This window comes from Ambystoma mexicanum, chromosome 1q, assembly GCF_040938575.1.
Source record: "Ambystoma mexicanum isolate Mex_15411 chromosome 1q, UKY_AmexF1_1, whole genome shotgun sequence".
Lineage (NCBI taxonomy): Eukaryota > Metazoa > Chordata > Amphibia > Caudata > Ambystomatidae > Ambystoma > Ambystoma mexicanum.
The window spans coordinates 787,503,191-787,524,672 of record NC_090922.1 but is presented as its reverse complement, the minus strand read 5'-3'; the positions used below and the strand labels follow the sequence as shown (position 1 = coordinate 787,524,672).

The 21,482-nt window shown below is 44.8% G+C and overlaps 1 protein-coding gene across 2 annotated transcripts in view; it reads right to left on the bottom strand.

Annotated features, from left to right (window-relative positions):
* Positions 1 to 21,482, bottom strand: part of HMCN1 (hemicentin 1) — a 1,785,366-nt gene that overhangs the window by 1,409,640 nt on the left and 354,244 nt on the right. For both annotated transcript variants that reach the window (XM_069641364.1, XM_069641365.1), the window contains exon 8: positions 1,190 to 1,453. In XM_069641364.1, coding sequence (XP_069497465.1) covers positions 1,190 to 1,453 — 264 coding nt within the window. The remainder of the gene's footprint in view (positions 1 to 1,189; positions 1,454 to 21,482) is intronic.

Genomic DNA, 21,482 nt, shown 5'->3' with positions numbered 1-21,482 from the left:
GGTGTGGGACCCTCCCCAGTGTATTGCTCCTTTAAGGGAATGTGTCCCTCCACTGTGTGTTGCCCTTTTAACATGGGCCATGACTCTGTCATGTCCCAAGCTAATAAAAGGAACTTCTGCAGACACGCCCACCAGAGCGGCTGCAGACTCCAGAAGAGGAATGACTGAGTCTGTGTCTCATTTCATGTAGGCATGCAGACCTACATGTGGAGGCACAGGCCAGCATGCCCTGATGCCGTGGGACCCTCGTGCCAGCACAGTGGCAGAGGTCCACATGGTCATGGGCATGGCTGGCTGTGCCCCCACCCCCAATGGTGCTGGGGTTCGGTAGTAATATGGGGCCTGCCGGATGTCTAGGGCAGGCCCCAACCCCCACAGGCACTGGGCCTGTTAAGTGCTGGTGTCCGTAGCACTGATGGGTGGCCCGCTGGATATCCATAGCGGGCACCCCATAACACCTTCGGTGAGGAGTTATTACATTATATTCATGGCTAAACTATCTCAACATACTAGAAGAGGCAAAAAAGGCAAATATACAATTTCCCGCCGTCTAGGACAAGCGCTTTACGAGATTGCAAGCTACTGTTAACGCCCTTAGGAGCAAAAAGCAAACTTGCAGCAAAGGAGCAAAAAGAGAGTTGCAGCAAATGAAGACTCAGATACTGCATCAGATATAGAATCCTGCATACAATGTTCAATGTGTGGGTACCTGTGAAACAGCTTAATTATTGCTATTAGTTATGGCTATTGTTAACAGTAGGTTACTTTCCGAATGGAATATTATGTCGCAAGCGAAAGATGGGAAAATCTTTGTAAGTTTCTGCACAATAATAAGTGATAGTTCCTGGAGACTAACACAATGTCCCAGTGGCGATTCCTGCACAACTGCCCTCTTTGATCGAGACAAGATCTCACTGTATGCCAGCACTTGATCAGGATTGCCACTCTTGTCATTTCTTCATCTGCCATTAGTAAACAAAAAGCATAGAAACAGAAGAACGATTTCCAGGAATAGTACACCACTAGTGTATCTAAAGATTACATTTTCATACCCCCTCTTTTTAGTATACACAAACTAGGAAATCCAAACAAATCTTTGGTGATTCTCATGTGCCAATATTGTGCCTACCCAAAATAGTGTGTGTGAATTAACACAGTCACAACATTGGGTCATCATTGCCAATCTTACCCGGGATAACATTAGAGAACGAAACACTTGACACTCTCTGGAACAGGAAGTCGTCCTTATCGTAGCCAGTTACTTTAAGGAAGAAGGCTTCTGAGGGCGGAACAAAGTCTGTGATGTTCCATATGCCGTAGGGCTTGCGCTCGGGGTAGTATTTCACAGGAATAGTTTTCAGCTGACCCCCTGAGGTGCTCAGAAGTTCAAGTCGGTCAACTCTGGCTGGAGAGGAGATCCCGGTGGTGTTTAGCAGCACATATGTTGGTATTCCTATTAAAAAAGAAAAGTCAGTGCAGTTAGATCACAGGCAATAAAATGGCTCATGTTGAAAAGTAGCGTTTCTGGATAGTGCAATGGAGGAAATAGCATTCCAGGGGATAGTTCTTTGTTACCAGCACAATACCTTTAACTTGTCTCCAGAAAACATTGACAATTCGTTCATTCTCCAAATACATTTTGCAACACATCCATGAGTGTATAAAACAATTTAGCTAATTAGGAAAAGCTTATTTTTTGCACATTTCTGTGGGTTAGAACACATAGGCTAAGTCACTTCCTCTGTGGTTTTGGGGCACCCATTCTTACTGTGTCAGATTTCCTAGCACTTTGCTAGACAAATGTCTCCCATTTTACGTCTTTACTCACCAAGACCTAGCTTGTCCAACATTTCACTGTACAACTTGATGCTTTTCTGGAATTGCCTTTGGTTTTATCATGAAACCAGCCAGAAAAAAATGTTTGCAGAGATGCTCATAGCTCCTCGTGTTGCATGATATTCTAATCAGACATTGTCGTTTGACGTCACACCATTGAAGGCTGTCTATCAGCAATGGGTATCCACCACAAAATCATACCATAGGCTTCCATGTATTACAGTACTGCAAATTATCGGTGCTGTGTTGTTAGCACTGTTCCACCTAGGCGCGAATAGCAACCACAGTGCTTACAGGTAAGCTGAGCGGGCTAACAGAGAAGTGGTTAGGAAAGGAGAAAGGTTACCAAAGGAGAAAGGTATGGTGCTAGAGGCAGAATAGGTACAGCATCTGAGGAAGAGGTGGCCTCAAAGTTAGGGGGCAGCAGATTGCAGAGTTTGAAGAGGAGTAAGACTAGGGTGACCAGACGTCCCGGTTTTCCTGGGACAGTCCTTGGAAATCACCCTCCGTCCCGGGGTCCTGGGAGTTTTTTCATTTTAGAAACACCGTCCGGGGTTTGCATGGTTGGGTGGCTACGGTAATTCAAATTCAAATTATTTTTCACAACACATTCTGTATTTGAAGTTGGAGGTTCGGCTCGAACCCCCAGCCTTTCAGGTATAAGTACCAACACTTACTGACTGTGCCACAGAGACTGCAAGCCGTGTAATATCAATGAGAGCATACGCTTGTTTTAAATGAACATGCCAAGATTCATAGACAAAACTGCACAAATTAGATAATATATACTTTATAGAAAGGAAAAGTGCTGGAAATATGATTAGGTGGTGGTTGTGGGGGCGTGTTGGGGGATAGGCGGTAATTGGTGGGCTGGCAATGGTGTAGTCCCTCTTCTATGTTGTTGATCGTCACGGTTTTTCGTTTTGGAAATCTGGTCATCCTAAGTAAGGCGGAAGCAGAGATGAGCGGTGTTAGGTATGTGTAGGGACCGGTTAATTAAGGAATTCACAGAGGTCAAGAATGGAAGCAGATTGACATCTGGAAATTTGTCACAACCAGCACCCCGTGTCACTGCAGGAAGGTAACCACACTGTGTCAATTAGGTGCAGTTCTGCCAGAGTTATAAATGTGTCCCATATAATGTTTGCAATCCTCGTGTAGCGACCTGTTTTCTTGAAAAACGTTGTAATTCTGAGCATTTTTTTAGCTCTTTTGCCACCCGGCGCTCTGTGCCTCGGTCCCCCTGTTTCCCGGCCACTGCTCCCGCCTCCTTTCCTGCTCCATCCCCATATTGGTTAAAAATCACAACACCGACAGAGCGTGGGCCTAGCCCCGGCCCTCGATGCCTCCCACAGCCACAATGGTCCCTGACTTGAGGTGAGGCGTGTGTCCCTCTATCATTTTTGCAATCCTTGTGTAGAAACCTGTTTTCTTGAAAAACTTAGTAATTCTGAGCATTTTTTGGGGTCCTTTCCTGCCCGGCGCTCTGCTCCTCGATCCCCCTGCTTCCCGGCCCCTGCTCCCACCTCCTTGCCCACCCCATCCCCTCATTGGTTAGAAATCACAACACTGACACATCGTGGGTATAGCCCTGACCCTCGCCGCCTCCCTCAGCCACTTTGGTCTCTGGCTTGAGGTGAGGTGTATGTCCCCTATCATTTTTGCAATCCTTGTGTAGCCAGCCACCTGTTTCTTGAAAAACGTTGTAATTCTGAGCATTTTTTATCTTTTTGCCACCCGGTGCTCTGCGCCTCAGTCCCACTGCTTCCCAGCCCCTGCTCCTGCCTCCTTGCCTGCCCCATCCCCAGAGTGGCTAATTGTGCCCTTATCACACAACTCACCAGGGCATTCCACTGCCCGTTGCAGCCCCTCTAGCTAAGGGCCCTGAGGTAAAGGGAAGCTCCTGCAGAAGCAGGCCCAGACATGTTGGCCTGTGTTAGCCTGCGAGGCCTGCAGCTGTCAACCAGCAGCTACTGATAAGGTAAGCAAAGTTCAGGCAGGTGGTTCAGCCATTACTGCTTCCCACTAAACTGAACAACCCAATCTTATCTTATCTTATTCTCTATTAGCTTAAAGTCTGATTCATACAGCCCACCGTGTATACAGTAATCTTATCTTGCATTTAGCCAGATTGTGTTAGTCAGCCATATCTTGCATTAAGCCACATTGTGTTATTCAGCGATATTTTGCATTGAGTCAGATGTGTTAGTCAGCCATATCTTGTATTTAGCCAGATTGTTTTAGTAAACCATAAGCTCTAAGTGTTACTCCATTTACTGCTGTGCCCCAATTTTAGGACATCCTCCCTCAATCCAGGTGTCCCAAACCTAGGTGTTACTGCATTTACTGTTGTCCCCCATTTTCAGTCATTTTCCCCATCGAGGTGTCCCAAAATTAGATGTTACTGCATTTATTGTTGTCCCCCATTTTAAGTAATTCTCCCTTTATCCAGGTGTCCCAAATTTAGGTGGCACTGTATCTACTGCTGTGCCCCATTTTAGGACATTCTCCCCCTATCCAGGTGTCCCAAACCTTGGTGTTACTGGATTTACTGTTGTCCCACATTTTAGGCCAATCTCCCTTGATTCAGGTGTCCGAAATCTAGGTGTTACTGCATTTACTGTTATACCCCCATTCTAGGCCACCCCCCCTATCCAGGTGTCCCAGATCTAGGTGTCACTGCATTTACTGCTGTGCCCCCATTCTAGGCCATTCTCCTGCTATCCAGGTGTCCCAAATCAGTGTCTTACTACATTTACTGTTATGCCCCCATTCTAGGCCGTTCTCCACTGTTGTACCCCATTTGTGTCCATTCTCCCCCTATCCATGTGTCCCAACCCTAGGTGTTACTGCATTTACTGTTGTCCCCCATTTTAGGCCATTCTCCCTCTGTCCAGGTGTCCCAAATATAGGTGTTACTGCATTTACTGTTATCCCCCATTTTATTCGATTCTTCCCCTATCCCATGTGTCCCAAATCTAGATGTTACTGCATTTACTGCTGTGCCCCCATTCTAGGCCCATCTCCTGCTCTCGAGGTGTCCCAAATCTAGGGTTTACTGCAATTACTGTTGTGCCCCCATGTCCAGGTGTCCCAAATATAGGTGTTACTGCATTTACTGTTATCCCCCATTTTATTCAAATCTTCCCCTATCCAGGTGTCCCAGATCTAGGTGTTACTGCATTTACTGTTATACCCCCATTCTAGGCCACCCCCCCTATCCAGGTCTCCCAGATCTAGGTGTCACTGCATTTACTGCTGTGCCCCCATTCTAGGCCATTCTCCTGCAATCCAGGTGTCCCAAATCTAGGTGTTACTGCATTTACTGGTGTGCTCCCATTCTAGGCCATTCTCCACTGTTGTACCCCATTTTAGTCCATTCTCCCTCTGTCCAGGTGTCCCAAATATAGGTGTTACTGCATTTACTGTTATCCCCCATTTTATTCGATTCTTCCCCTATCCATGTGTCCCAAATCTAGATGTTACTGCATTTACTGCTGTGCCCCCATTCTAGGCCCATCTCCTGCTCTCGAGGTGTCCCAAATCTAGGGTTTACTGCAATTACTGTTGTGCCCCCATTCTAGGCCATTCTCCCGCTCTCCAGGTGTCTCAAATCTAGGTATTACTGCATTTACTGTTGTGCCCCCATTCTAGGCCATTCTCCCACTATCCAGGTGTCCCAAATCTAGGTGTTACTTTATTTACTGTTGTGCCCCCATTTGAGGCCATTCTCTACTGCTGTAGCCCATTCTAGTCCATTCTCCCCCTGTCCATGTGTCCCAACCATAAGTGTTACTGCATCTACTGTTGTCCCCCATTTTAAGCCATTCTCCCTCCAGCCAGGTGTCCCATATATAGGTGTTACTGCATTTACTGTTGTGCCCCATTCTAGGCCATTCTCTCTCTATCCAGGTGTCCCAAATCTAGGTGTTACTGCATTTGCTGTTGTGTCTCCATTCTAGGCCATTCTCCCTCTATCCAGGTGTCCCAGTTCTAGGTGTTACTGCATTTACTGTTGTGCCCCCATTTGAGGCCATTCTCTACTGCTGTAGCCCATTCTAGTCCATTCTCCCCCTGTCCATGTGTCCCAACCATAAGTGTTACTGCATCTACTGTTGTCCCCCATTTTAAGCCATTCTCCCTCCAGCCAGGTGTCCCATATATAGGTGTTACTGCATTTACTGTTGTGCCCCATTCTAGGCCATTCTCTCTCTATCCAGGTGTCCCAAATCTAGGTGTTACTGCATTTGCTGTTGTGTCTCCATTCTAGGCCATTCTCCCTCTATCCAGGTGTCCCAGATCTAGGTGTTACTGCATTTACTGTTGTGCCCCTATTCTGGGCCATTCTCCCCCTATCCAGGTGTCCCAGATCTAGGTGTTCCTGCATTTGCTGTTGCGTCTCCATTCTAGGCCATTCTCCATCTATCCAGGTCTCCCAGATCTAGGTGTCACTGCATTTACTGCTGTGCCCCCATTCTAGGCCATTCTCCTGCAATCCAGGTGTCCCAAATCTAGGTGTTACTGCATTTACTGGTGTGCTCCCATTCTAGGCCATTCTCCACTGTTGTACCCCATTTTAGTCCATTCTCCCTCTGTCCAGGTGTCCCAAATATAGGTGTTACTGCATTTACTGTTATCCCCCATTTTATTCGATTCTTCCCCTATCCATGTGTCCCAAATCTAGATGTTACTGCATTTACTGCTGTGCCCCCATTCTAGGCCCATCTCCTGCTCTCGAGGTGTCCCAAATCTAGGGTTTACTGCAATTACTGTTGTGCCCCCATTCTAGGCCATTCTCCCGCTCTCGAGGTGTCCCAAATCTAGGTATTACTGCATTTACTGTTGTGCCCCCATTCTAGGCCATTCTCCCACTATCCAGGTGTCCCAAATCTAGGTGTTACTTTATTTACTGTTGTGCCCCCATTTGAGGCCATTCTCTACTGCTGTAGCCCATTCTAGTCCATTCTCCCCCTGTCCATGTGTCCCAACCATAAGTGTTACTGCATCTACTGTTGTCCCCCATTTTAAGCCATTCTCCCTCCAGCCAGGTGTCCCATATATAGGTGTTACTGCATTTACTGTTGTGCCCCATTCTAGGCCATTCTCTCTCTATCCAGGTGTCCCAAATTTAGGTGTTACTGCATTTGCTGTTGTGTCTCCATTCTAGGCCATTCTCCCTCTATCCAGGTGTCCCAGATCTAGGTGTTACTGCATTTACTGTTGTGCCCCTATTCTGGGCCATTCTCCCCCTATCCAGGTGTCCCAGATCTAGGTGTTCTTGCATTTGCTGTTGTGTCTCCATTCTAGGCCATTCTCCATCTATCCAGGTCTCCCAAATATAGGTGTTACTGCATTTACTGTTGTGTCCCCTCTTGAGGCCATTCTCCCTCTATCCAGGTATCCCGGGGCCTTTCTTCGCTGCATTTGCTGTTGTGCCCTCATTTTGTCCCTATCTCCCTCTATACAGGTGCCCCAAATTGAGGTGTTACTAGATTTCAGATAGCCACATTGCAGTTAGCCATATCTGGCACCTAGGCCAACTGTGTTTGCTAGCCATAGTTGGCATTGCTGCTGTGACCTCAATCTGAGATTTTTCCCACCTAATTCCTTCTACCCCGATCTACCCCAAAACTAGGGATCAATGCTTTTACGGTTCTGACCACAATCCTAGGCTTCCACCCACTTACGAGGCATCCCCAAGCTAAGTAATGCTGCTGTGCCCCAGCTTGGGCCCCGCCACAACCCCGGGTAGCTAAGGTACAGGTAACCATTTGAGTAATCACTGTGTCTCCGACCCAGACACCTCCACCCACTGTGGGATTCACATAACCCAGCTCTCCCATCTAGCACACGGTCCCAAATCCTGGTTGTACACACCCCATCGGCAGTCCGCCATCCCAAGGCCCTTCCCGCTGCATGCAAACCCCCAGGTATTTACCACCTCAACGACTAGCTAGCCGCACAGCCCACCCTCTTTCTGCAACATCCAAAGGACCTCAAAGATAAACACTAAAAAAATGAGAAAAAACACATTGGAGCCAGAAAGGAAATACCAGGAAACGACCAAACCACAAGGGTCTAAAACCCTTGGTTCAACAACTACAACCTTGCCAATTACAAACAACAAATAACCACAAACAGCAAAATTTAGCTAAAGCACAAGTGGCACTTGCAGATTTAAGACCCATGCTCCCGGCAGAAAACACTTTCTTTGCTAAAGCATCAAAATGCTTATCATCCCTGTCTGGTAGCATGGTTGGATAAGCTGCTTGTTTAGAAGTAGATGTTGCTGCCTGAACTACCAGGCTCTCTGGTGTAGGAAGTTTTGACAAAAAGTGAGGATCGCTACTCGAAGGCCTGTACTTTTTGGTGAGGTTCTTATTCACAGCTGGATTTGTTTTGGCTGACTCCAAATTTGCCTTTACTGTTTCTTTGTAGGGCGATATGGAAAGAAAGTACAGGATCTTTATGAGGATCCTTATCAAGTATGTCCGTCTGGTCATTTTGCACGAATGGAGGAGCAGGCCTGTCCCATCCTGAAAAGAGTGAAAGGGGCATCTGTGTGGTCTGACGGGTCTGGTTTGCCAAACTCAAGTTCTGGTGATGTCTCTATGCCACTTGCCCATTGAAGGTTTTCATACAAGTCCTTTAACCTGGACTTTCAAACCAAATGGTGGAGTATCTTGATCTGAATGTTTGTGTTCTTCATAAATGGAAGACAACGATTAGAAAAAATCCTTCTTGGGTAAAGATTTATATGATTTGTCAACCTCCTTAGGGACTATTGTAGGTGTAGTCGGTAAAGGCATCGATGGCTGTGACCCTGATGGTGTCGATGGCTTCAACACTGATGGCGTCAATGGTTTTGATGCCAAAGGCGACGATGTTTTTGACGACTTTGGTGATGATGGAGCTCTCGAGGGGCTTGAACCCTGACTTGATAGAGTCTTCAATGATTTTGAATTGAGTCGAGACCTTGAAGGTTCTCTTGGGGTTTCTGGCCTATGTCCTGGGCTCGAAGGCGTGCATGATATAGCCTTAGCCCTTTCCTTGTCGGCTTTTAATGGAGAAACTGGAGCAATGCTTTTAGTTTTCTCTTTCAAGGGGGTTGGAGGGCACCTTATCGAAAATGTTCAACATTTCCTATCTGAATGCCTCCCACTCAGCAGGAATCCACGACTTGGTTGCACAGATTATACTTTTCTGAGGAGAGGAATCGGAAGAGGTGGTAGGTGATCTATAACACCTTTTCTTCATCTTCTTGGATGAAGATGAAGAGTGGTGTGACCTACTCCTTGATTGAGAGTGCTTTTTGGATCTTTTCCTTCGAGGAGAGTCACCTCTCGACTTGTTGGACAAGTGCTTTTTCGACGGTGTCGTTGAGTGGGATTTTGTAGGTTGCCTACCCGCCGATAATTTCCCTGTTCGCTCTTTCAATGCCTTACCAGTCATGCACTGACAGGACCCACAGTTAGCTGTCCTATGCTTCACGCCAAGGCACCACAGACACACTCGATGACGATCTGTGAGACACATCTTTGCAGCCTAATTGTGTCATTTTTTTAACCCGGTCGTTGGGGTTGATGGTGTCGATGACGAGGCCATCGTTTTTCGAGTATGTCAGTTTTCACTGTAACCGAAGAGTGCCGTAATTCTACAAGCATTAGCCTTTGCGAAAAAACAGAACTGTAGCTAACGGGCGCTTTGCATGCTTTATATACCAGTGATGAGATCGATCTTGAGACGGAGGCCCTCAAGGGACATCGAGTCGACTTCATCGATGCACAGCACCCTCTGGCGAAAAAGAAATTCCGAGCACCTGAAGCTTGAGGGGAAGATAGCAAAAGACGAGGGATATGTGGGAGGACACAATCCATTCGAAAGAACATTTCTGGCTTATCGTTTAAGAGAAGTATACATCTTGACACAAGGTTTGTTAGTCATAATTCCAAGAGTAAACAATCAGATGTAAGGTAGGGAGAATATAATTGTGATTTAGTATATTAAAAACCTTGATTAAGGCTTTATTGAGAGATTGAAACACAAACATATTTATGTTCCTCTTGATGGGTAATTGTTTGGGCACTGGCTATGCCTGTTCAGGCACTGTACAGTTATTCTGTAATTAAATAACAGCATAATTTGTTCGGCATACAAACCAATTCAAGTGTCAGAACACTTGCCAAAAGCATCTTTTGTGATTAAATTAGATTGTTAAATGCATTGACACTGGCTATATAACAAATCTTAAGCAATTCAATCAAGGGCGTAATTTCACCAAAATGCCAGGGGTAGTGGAAGTGACATCACATGACCCTTGCCATCTGATGACGTAACAGTAAGTGATGTCATGTGACCCCACATCAAGTGACATCAAAGGAAATGATAGCACATGACCTTTCACCCCTTGACAAAACAGGAAGTGGCCTCACATAGCATTGTTCCTCAGTACACTAAGAAAAATATGATTATAATATCACTGTAACATTATATACATTTCATACAATAATGGATCACCATAAATAGCGTTAACATCAGTTTGTATAGGGCCATATTACCAAATTACGTGAATGTACGCAGATGTCCAACACAACAACCTGGACTATTGTACATCACTCAGGCTAAACTGTAAATAGACAGAGCATCTCAAAGAGGCCTACACTCCAAAGCGCAGACATCTAGTGCCTGTCAAGTGTCTGGCCACAGACTGGAAACAGCAACTGACCAACACAAGTCCAACCAGAAGACAATCCTATGCTGTTCCACTTCCAGATTTTACACTACGACAATACGTGCAGGGATTTTCTTGTCACTAGAGCACTTGGAACCACTGCACACCAAACCTCTCCAGCCAGTCACCCAGAGCCTGAATATCCCCAAACCATTTTCACCACGAACACCCCACTATCCACTGCCAATCGCTAAAGTGTCCTCCGTAAGCAGCTTTAAATGTCTAGCCCCCGGTCCCGCCCTCCAACACCTTACACCTCCAATGCCTTGCTCCAACACCTTCATGTTTACACAGTGCTACGCTCCAGCAACTTCAGTTTCCAGCATTCTCCAACACCATCAACCTCAAAGCAAACTATCAACGCAAGTCTCCAGTACCCTCCTTCAACACCCCAACAGTGTGATTTTCAATTACCCTCCTCAAACATATTATATCTGCATTCAATGCATTTCAACTCTCTTACAACACATTAAGTCTCAAACACTCTCTCCCAACACCTGTAAGTCACAAGTACAACATCTTAAGTCTCCAGTACCAGCCTCCATAGATTGAGCCCAAGCACACACCTCAAACCCAGAACTGTGCCAGGAGTTATGAATGATTTGAAACCTTCCAAATATCACCTTTGTGTTTTGCTTATTTGGTAAGTAACCCATATTTTTTTTTATTAAGATGGGAGGGGAAGGATTTGTTGCAGGTCACAGTAATTGCAGGTTTTAGTTTTATTTTAAAATGCAACAGCCACAGAAGCTCCATGACATCACCCCTAGAAATGGACCATTTTATTATTTTCTTTGGTCCTTTATATATTGCTTAAAGCCAGCCTCCCCCAGCTTCTAAGCACTGGAACAGAAACTGAACCAATGTTGCACTGCATCCTATTGTTCCCAAAGCAAGTGTGTTGCCCCTCACCTATCCTTCCAGATATATATATTATTTTGCTTGAGGAAGTAACAGGTGGTTTACTTCAAAGTCATAGGGCAACTTTACGTAAATTATTTATCTCATCTTGGGTCTATCTGCAGTGTGCCTGTGATGCAGGTCTGACAGATCTGGGTCAGGCCACACAGTGCCCAGGCAAGATTGGTGGCAGAAGCCACTGGAGCACGCCCCTCTCATCAGAGGTCCAGTGGCTCACTGGAGGGGCAAAGAAGACAACGCGAAACACTGATGATATTTGCGTTCATGCTGTGCTGTCACTGAGTACTGCAGGCTGCTCTTACCCATTCTCAGCTAGCTAGACCTAGCACTTATACCCTTCCTGTTGCTACAGTACTGAGTATTAGTTGCACAGACAGCCTCGCCTCTGAACCCAACCATTCAGACATTCTTCACTGATGGACTTCCAACCTGTTAGTGATGGCGGCTTCATGGTTTTTCCTTCATCCCTGTTATTTCTCCAGCTAACGAGATCGCGATTCCAGGTGTAAAAAGCTGTGGCACATTTAGCTGCATTTACAACTGCTTTTTCAGGTGCAACACAGATATCTGCTCTTGGCACTGCCTCTTTGTCCAGTGGCCCCGGGGTCGCAAGGACAGGTCTAGGGGTAGCAGAAGGGGTGCCAGTGGTAGCAGCTGGCAACACCCAAATAATTCAATGTTATTACTGAGTGCATGGGCTTTGTCCCCCCTTTTGATACACCCAAAGGAGTATACGTACATTCTGAAAAAGGTGCCTTGCATCCCGTGCCATCCAACCCTTCAGTGACATGTTTTATTTACATACTGTATCCTTCATTACCACTGGCTTCAAGTCACGCGGCTTTACTCATTGATATTCAATACGCACCAAACCTGGGGAGAACCGCTACTTAGACATTACCCCGCCCGTTACAAAATAAACACTTTTTGAGAGGAGTCAAAGTGAGGAAAACCAAAGCCCCCTAATGACCGACTTCTTCGCAATATTTTCCACTGAACTCTCGTTCTCTTTCCTTTGCTCCAATTGAATGTATTCAGGAGCTTTCAAATGGGCCTTAACTCTTGACTTCCCAGTTTGGTAGGGAAAGCATTGCAGAGGTACACTGTTTTGATTACCATTACCCTACCATAAAGCGAGTATTTAAGGAAGTCCCATCTCCTGCTGTCTAGGCTGATTTTCTCAGGCATGTCCTTTTATGCATAGCCCTCATCAGCAAAGTTTCCTTTTGATTTCAATAGCCAAATATTTAATCCCGCCCTTAGCCCATTTCAAGTTTCAGTCTTTAAATGACTCTTTCATACATGCCGTCAAAGTTAAGAATGTTTTGTTTTAATATGGTTGATCTTATAATCAGCTAGCTTTAAGAAATAGATTCCCAAATGTACTTGCACTTTAGGATACTAGCTCCAGTACGACAGGAACGTGTGCAGTTCTTGTCTGCATGTTGTTAGCCTCACTTTTTCTATGTCCAGCTGGTAAGTGCAGGTATGGGGGGGAGATGGGAGAGAGGGTGCAGGATGCTGTGAGGGTGGCAGGGTCGGCAGAGGGGCCAGGGGAGGAGGTAAACGTAATGGCAGCACCCAGCAAAGGGGCGAGGGAGGCTAGCAGAACACGAGCGTACACTGGCAGTTTCCGTCCATCTCTGTCACCACCTCATTGGGTGAGCGGTCCTGCTGGGTGTGACTAATCAATGTATTCGCAAAAACATACCTCTCAAATGGACTTCTAAAATACTGTCTAACTCAGCAAACAATTCTTTCTGTCGTAATTGCTGTTGGAGAGATCTCTATCACACAGTTCCTAAATAGTCCAGACACTAAGTATTTTGACAGTCCCCTTGACCAGTCTCTGCCTCACAAAACTACACCACACAAACATGCGTGTGGGCACATTAAAGGGTTCCAAACTTCTAAGGTGATATGCACAGCCTTCTTTGAGCAGTAAAATCACTCTGTATCTCATACATTTGGTCTTCTGCTAGTTTTTGAATAAGGCCACGACTGCTCTAGGTATTGATACAGATGCCATTTGCACTTTTAACCAACAGCATTCTCCATCTTAGGAATGGTATGGTCATACGTATGATGGAAGAAGACAAACTACAAGTCCCAGGATCTCAAGTGCTATTGGGTAAGAAACCAGGTCTGTTTGAAGCTGATCTTCTTCACATGGGCCAGTTGCACATGGACTGATATTCCAACTCCTCCAGAAGTGTGTTCTATCTGATAGAAAGATACAAAAAGGGGCATTCCATTGAGTTACCATCAGGACCTGCTGTAGTCCCTTTTTCAATTATTTATATAATTATTACTACTCTCCTCCATATCAAAAGATTAATCTCGACAATCAGCCCCACCCTTATTAGAATTTGGCAGAGATAGGTCAACATTGTAGTTTGGTGTTTTGTTCAATATAGTTTAAAATTAAAGAAGCTCTGACCAGAGGAGTTCCATACTGCCTGAAGAAATCGTCCTGGTTTAATTAACCTTCAGTTGCTAATTCCAGGGAAATCTCCCTTGGAGACGTCCACCTCCACCAGTAAAAGTATAAACCGTGATAGGGCAACACATGACGGTACCCACCCGGAGGTCTGGGCAGATACTAAAAAGTTGCATCACTACCCCCCTGTTCCACGGTGCGGGCAGATCATTTTCCTGTGGTAAGCATGTTCATTTTGAGAGGTTTTTAGCCCAGAAGGGTGCTCTTTTTTCTCATAAGCTTTCAGTAACACATATGTACACTGGTGCACATTATTAGGAGCATTATGTATGAAGGAAATCACATCAAATAAATTACAGGACAGGGGTACTAAAATGTTTGTAAATGTATAGTGGAATTTGGAGCTGTGCCCCTATTTCTACTCTCTACAGGGCAAAGTATATTTGAATTGGCAGCTTAGGTCCCACCTGTATCATTGGATGACTTTATTGAGTGAGTATGAACGCCAGTGGTTCAGGCAGGAGTATCATTCCTGAGACTGAGTGCTTCACGTTTTCTTTTGTGGTCGCGTGGCACTTTAGGGGCTTAACCTTTCGAGGTTGCATGCCCCCACCATTTTCCTTAACTCCCTCATTCCTGAAAGTGTCCAGCTTCCCCTGTGCTCTTCTGAAGGCGCAACTTCACTGTTAATTTGGCCATTGCATAAGTCCAATGCAGGTGGGTGAGGCAGATTTTCCGGACTCTGAAGGGGGGCTTACCCCTTTCAAATCCCTTCCAAATGAGCTATGCTCAAAGGGCTACTACGTGTGTCAGAGAAGCAAAAAGAGAAGTACGAAACAGGGCGTTCCGGTGCTGGATGTTTTCCCTATTAGCGGCGCCCTGTTCGCCGTGGCCAGCAGGGCGCAGGGGCCTATACGCGCATAAATATATGTTTTCCTAAAATATATTGCCAACCGAAGCACTAATAAATGCAGTACTTTGAGTAACAGTATATTGAAGGAAAACACATCAAGATCAATACACGGAGCTGTCCTGAAAGTGAACGCTGCGTCCCGCATGTCGACAAAGCACCCCGTTGGCACATGGGTATGCCTAGGCTAATAGGGACCCGTGCCCAAGTTGCTGAGCCAAAGCGGCCGGTGCTGAAATGGCTGCTCCATAAGAGGGTGTACTGGGATGCATGTGCTTCAGTGTATTCCCCCCCCACACACACACACATAGGCACAGATTTCTGGTGCCCACCCTCCTGACAAGAAAACGATTTGGTCTTGCCTTTTTCTACTCTCTGGGTCCAGGTGAAAGCAGGAAGTTGAATGATAAGATCTATGACTTGGAATTTGACAACTGCAATATCTATTACTTGGCATGTGGAATCTACCAATGTGTGCTACAGGGCATGTGGACTCTACCAATGCATGATACAGGGCATGTGTAATCTACCAATGCGTGATACGGGGCATGTGGAATCTACCAATTTGTGCTAGAGGGCATGTGGAATCTACCAATGCATGATACGGGCATGTGGAATCTACCAATGCGTGATACGGGGCATGTGGAATCTACCAATGCATGCTAGGGGCATGTGGAATCTACCAATGGGTGCTACAGGGCATGTGGAATCTACCAATGGATGCTACAGGGCATGGGGAATCCAGCACTTTTACTGAGCTTGGGTATCCTGTCAATATCTGCCTCTGGGTGTGTAAAAGATGACAAACGTTTCTGGGCATGTGAAATTGGTCAACATCTTGTTCTTAAAAAGACTCAATTTGCAATTAGCATCCTATGCATTTAATAAGGATGTCTGTGTACTGGGGACTGGGCATGCACACAGCCCTAAGACATCTTTACTCTGAAAGGCATCCACCCCCCCTTCTGAAATTCGAACCCAGAAGGAAGGCTCTTATAATGCAATGGAGTGACAGATGTTACAGCTACTCTATCCTCACTTCCAAGTCCCAAAGCTGTGTAATGTGTATATATGGTTCATGGTTAATATTAGGTTGAGTGTTGTAAAAACATGAACACCGAACACCAAACCCAGTGCAAATGATATACTTAGATACAAACTGTTCTCCTACAGGCTGAAGCAGCTCCGCCAAAGCAATCGTTTTATCAATAAATGAATCAGGAGGAGGGCAACACTGGTCTGGATAGAAGTGTGACAATGCCCAGCGTCACAGGCAGTAAGAGAATCAAATTAAAGTCCTGACGCTCCATAACGTGTATGATCAACATTGATATTAGATATAATGGGATTTTGAAGTTCAACGACTGAATATAAGTCAAAGACAATCGTTTGAACATGTATTCCTCTGTATTGTGTTTGGATTTGATTGGTCCTATATCCAACACGTGTTTCGACCTATGCTCAGACCTTTTTCAGTGCTAACAATATGGCTCAGCTAGAACAGAAATGGAAACAGCCACTGGACTTATTTGAAAATCCATGCATACTTAACACTGCTAGGTGGCCTTGTTCAGTCACAGCTCCATGTTGTACACCATCTACGGCCCACTGAGGCAACGCTGAGCCTAACCAACTCAGCTTTCATTAGAATCTCGATTTGTACACATGACAGACATATAACATCAGACGGTACTGAGATCCCAATGATTTGCATTTTGACAAAGTATTTGAAAAGCTGAATACATGGACTTTCAAATAGGTCCGGTGGCTGTGTCTATTTATGTTTGATTTGAGAAATATTGTTAGCCTTGAAAAAGACCTGGGTATAGGTCGAAACGTGTGTTGGCTGTAGAATCCACACACAATAAAGAGGACCAAATGTTCAAACGATTGTCTTTGACTTATCTTCACTCATTTAACTAAGAAATCCTGTTATACAAAATATCAATGTGGTTTATACACGTTATGGAATGCATGATGGTCAGGACTTCAATTTGTTTCAAACTATATACTTAGTGATTCAATCAAACAAACAAGTTATCACAGGCATATGTTTTAAATAATAGGATGTGTGCTCATTCTAATGTTCACAGAATACTCTTTGATTTAATGCAAAGCAATCAGTAGCCCTCACTTCTGCTATTTGTCTCCTTTCCCTTTTCTCATATGGATATTTCAAAAGAGTACACTAGAAGTCTTCTATACTGTTCATCATGGAATGATAACCAACTATCAGAGAATAATGCATATGTTTATTCTAGGTTTTGATCAAATGCTTTGCACACTAAACCAAGCATAACATTCTTATTATGGCTGCAAGATACACGGGAAGTGATAATTAAATATGAACATTGTGTAATTTTAAAAAGAGAAAGTTTTCAGCGTTAGTACAATGAAATCATTTTAATTTTTAATTGCTTTTGTTGCCCTTCCTTCTTGGAAAAAGTCATTCTTACTAAAAAAAAAAAAACAGTGGTCAGTTTCTTCTCCAAACACCAAGACAATGTTTATTTTTGCGTCCGGGTCATTGGCTGGTTGGGAGTGATATTGAGCCTGCACATTTGTTGCAGTATGCGCAAACACTAACAATTAATAAAAAATAGAAAATAGCAAACACAATTGTAGGCCCAGCAGGCTGGTGCTCTGATCACTTACAAGGTCGGTCATTACAAAGGCATCAGATCACCTCAATGACTTTCTGCATACCCCTATTCTCCCCCTTAAGAGGCAACGCACGCTCAGTGTAATGGTGACATTCCTGCAGGACACATGCAAAGACAATGTATGTCTCCAAATACCAGGCCAGTTCTCACCATAGGCCTTTCCTCTGTCACTGCTGCTCTCATTCTTCTTTATACTTAAAACACAACAAACTCTTGCCTTCCTTCCGATGTCTATTTTTCTTTCTGGTTGTGTGTCTGCCAACAATGGCTGGGGTGGCCCTAACAAAGGAGTGCCTGACAGAGAGAGAAAAAGAGAGAGAGAGCGAGGGAGAGAGAAAGAGAGAGAGAGAGAGAGAGCAAGGGAGAGAGAAAGAGAGAGAGAGAGAGAGAGAGAGCGAGGGAGAGAGAAAGAGAGAGAGAGAGAGCAAGGGAGAGAGAAAGAGATAGAGAGAGAGAGATAAAGAGGCAGAGAGAACTAGAGACATCAACTGAAAATGTTTCTTGCCTGCAAATCCCCATTTGAAGTGGTGTTTAAAGTCTGGCGTCTATGAACCTCACATTCTCTCCTCAAGTGTTCATTGAAGTCTACTCACTATTGTGCTAAAAAGATGACTCTGTTTTTCAAGAAACACATTATTTGACTGACTTTATTGCAAAAGTGAACTTACCAGCACTTTGAATGGAGAGTGAGTACCCATCGTGCTCGCCACTGGAGCCTCACTTCCCAGACCCAATGTGAAACCCAAATGCCTGTACCCTTCCTGTTTCTTTTGAGCTGTAACGTAAACGATTGAAATGCAAAGCAAAGTGCATTTTCGAAAAAAGGACATTGAACTTCGTAAGGAATGTTTCCTCTACACACATAAACATCTTTTAACACCTTACACAGTTCCTTGGAGGGGCACTGACACTCCCATTTAAATGTGCCTAATTTTGCTACATGAAGTTTCAGAAGATTTTCTTTACTTTCATTTGTCTGGGGTCTACGATGTGTTGACACAAAGCTTCTTTTTCCTACTTAATTCAGCTTGGAAGTTGTGGTCCGTTTATATGGCCCCTCTATGAAAACACGCACTGTGTCCTACAGCCCCAAACACATCGTTTGTGGGTTCCCCCACTATTGGCGGCCTTGCTACAAGAGCTAAAGCAATCCTATCACTCGATGGCCTCAGTGGTTAGTCGATGTGTCTTAATTCGACTCCCGCTCTCAGATGGCCTAAAAGTGGGCAAAAACCTAATTCCTTTTTAATCTTAAAATACATCTTATCGATCATAGTTGTACCACATGTACTGTAATTACTTTCATTATGTGTTTCTGGTTCTATTACTTTTGTCCGCTTTTTTATCCGCACACTGTTACTTTTACGTTTTTTGTCATTTATAAAATGGTTCAAGGATATGTATGTACTTCATTGTTAATTAAACCCACTTGCAGGAGATGTATGTGGAAATGTATCCAAATAAATATCATGTATATTTTATGGGATCTTGAGGGCGTATGTTGAGTATGTAGCCAACATTGTTCAGCGTGGAATGTATTAATCTGTCCTTTGTTTGCTCTCAGTTATTTTACTTTTCCACTCTTCATAATTTCCTCCAAAGAAATGTTTGGCCGCTTCCCAAACTGTCCCCGGGCGAACTCCATTATTATTGGTAATGTCTTAAGATTTGTTTTAATACATTTCATACAGCACCTCCTCTAATACCAACTCTTATTGTGTCCATGAACTAAGCATATTGACTTATGCCTTAGGAAATGCTTTTGCTATGTTCTCATGTTTAACTTTTGGAATCATCTGCAGATGGTTGGCGATAGCGAAAGTCTTAACTCAGTGGGGGTCATTACGACCCTGGCGGCTGCGGAATGAACGGTGCCGGGCTGCCACATTACAAGTTTGCTTGCGGGTGGCGGTATGCACGTCTGAGCCTGACCAGACGTGCATACCGGCACCCACGAGCAGAGCAGGATGCTAACAACGGACCCGTCATTAACAGGTGAACACAAGGACTGTAGGGTGCACATCCTCATTCGAAGCTTTCATCATCAGGGACAGAGGCAATCATCACGGCTCTTGATATTGAAAGTGTGTCCGACTCGTCAGATCATGATATGGCCCTGCACGGGCGTCAGGGCGCTGCTGAGACATTACCTGCCTCATTCTGAGAGGAAATGTAACGCTGAGAATCTCTTGCACTCCTGTTTATTTTTATAATGCTTCAGTTTTGTAAATTGAGTGCTACTGATTATTTTGAAAGAGTTCGTTCAGAAATTTGATATTGTTACATTTTAATTGGTTTGTTTTAGTAAAAAATAATTTGTTGTGATGGTGACATTTTTGGATGATGAAGCAGGGCTCATTTTGAACCAAAATATTCTACTTTCACTTTTGGGCAAATTGAATTCACCCATCACTACTAGTATCTATACCATGCTTCGAAACAAACTCTCCACATAAAGGCACACACTGGGCCTCATTACGAGTATGGAGGTAGCCATGCCCTTAATAAGGGCATGGCTGCCAACATACCGGGTTCCAGTACTGGGTTCCTTCAATGAGGAATTACCGGGTCATTCCAACCTTGGAGGAGCCGGTAATTCCTCATTGAAGAAACCCATCCACATTCCCGTTTGAGCCCCCATAGGGATCAATGGGAATGGGGAGGGAGCTAATAACGGGCCCGTTAATAACGGGCCCGTTACTAGCTCCCTGGTCCCCTTGCGGGACCCGCTCAGGACGTCTGGTCTGACCAGACATTCTGAGCGGGTCCCGCAAGGGAACCTCGTAATAGGGCGTCCCGTAATGAACAGTGCTGGTGCCATACCGGCACCCTTCATTACGGGAGTGCCTGGTTCGTAATGAGGCCCACTGTGTTCTAAGTCATCCCTACTGTCTCTTTAACATCTCGAAGTGCATTGTAATGCACGTGACTTTCAGAAACTCGTGCACCCATTTGTATGTTGGGGCTAATGTCAGCATTATCTGTGATCTTTGACCTGAGTTAAAGTGTGATGGTCGTTTCTTAGTTGAACATGTGATGACTCATGATTGTGAACCTATCCTTGTGTAATTGATCACAGCTCGATACATCATAACATGGATCCATAAGACATCTTCAAGGCGAGGTGGCCTAGTAATTGTAACAACACCATTTAAAAGTTGCAGGAACAATGTTGGCTCATAAAATGCCAATGCATAGGTGTCGAGGGGCATCAGAGCATTCTGGAACGTAGTCAGTCCTCCAATGTACCATATCCTGGGAGTAAATGCAACTGTGATAATCTCTTGTAGCTCCCAAAGCAATGAAATGCAGAATTCCACATCCGCAGTCCTTTGTCCAATGTGGTGCAACCACCCCATTTACCCAGAATGCAATGTCCACATCTGAAGCCGTCTGGGTCTGCAGCTTACTGTGAAGAAGAAATCAACACCCAGCTTCTACAATCAGGCAACATAGTGTTTCTCTCTTGAAATCTGGCTGATTACTATCCCACGCTGCATGCTGTGCAAGATGTGCTATGCGGTCAACCTGCCATTGTGGTTTCAGACAACTACATGGGGTGGATCAGGTTGAAGCAACTCTCCCAGGGAAGACTGCCAAGCAACCTCTACAATTTCCAAGTGCCAGCCATATTACACCTTGACCTCTCACTGGCAAGTTATGCAGATGACCATACCACACCCCTCGCAAAATGTACTCACACACACACACAACACACGCCCACACCACATACACACAACACACACAGACACGCGCGCGCGGGATAAACTGTGTCCCCTTTAATCATTCCTGTGCCTTACTCCAATAATTCATGCAAAATACCCATCTACTACCGGGTGCCCCAGGGGTCAGCGATTGTATCGCTTCTCTCTGCTGTATATTCATGCAATAATCGGCTGCTGCATTCTAGAGTTCTCACTATATGCCTATGACAACCAGATCAGTTTTACAAATTGAAAAAACTGGGAATCATGTGGAACA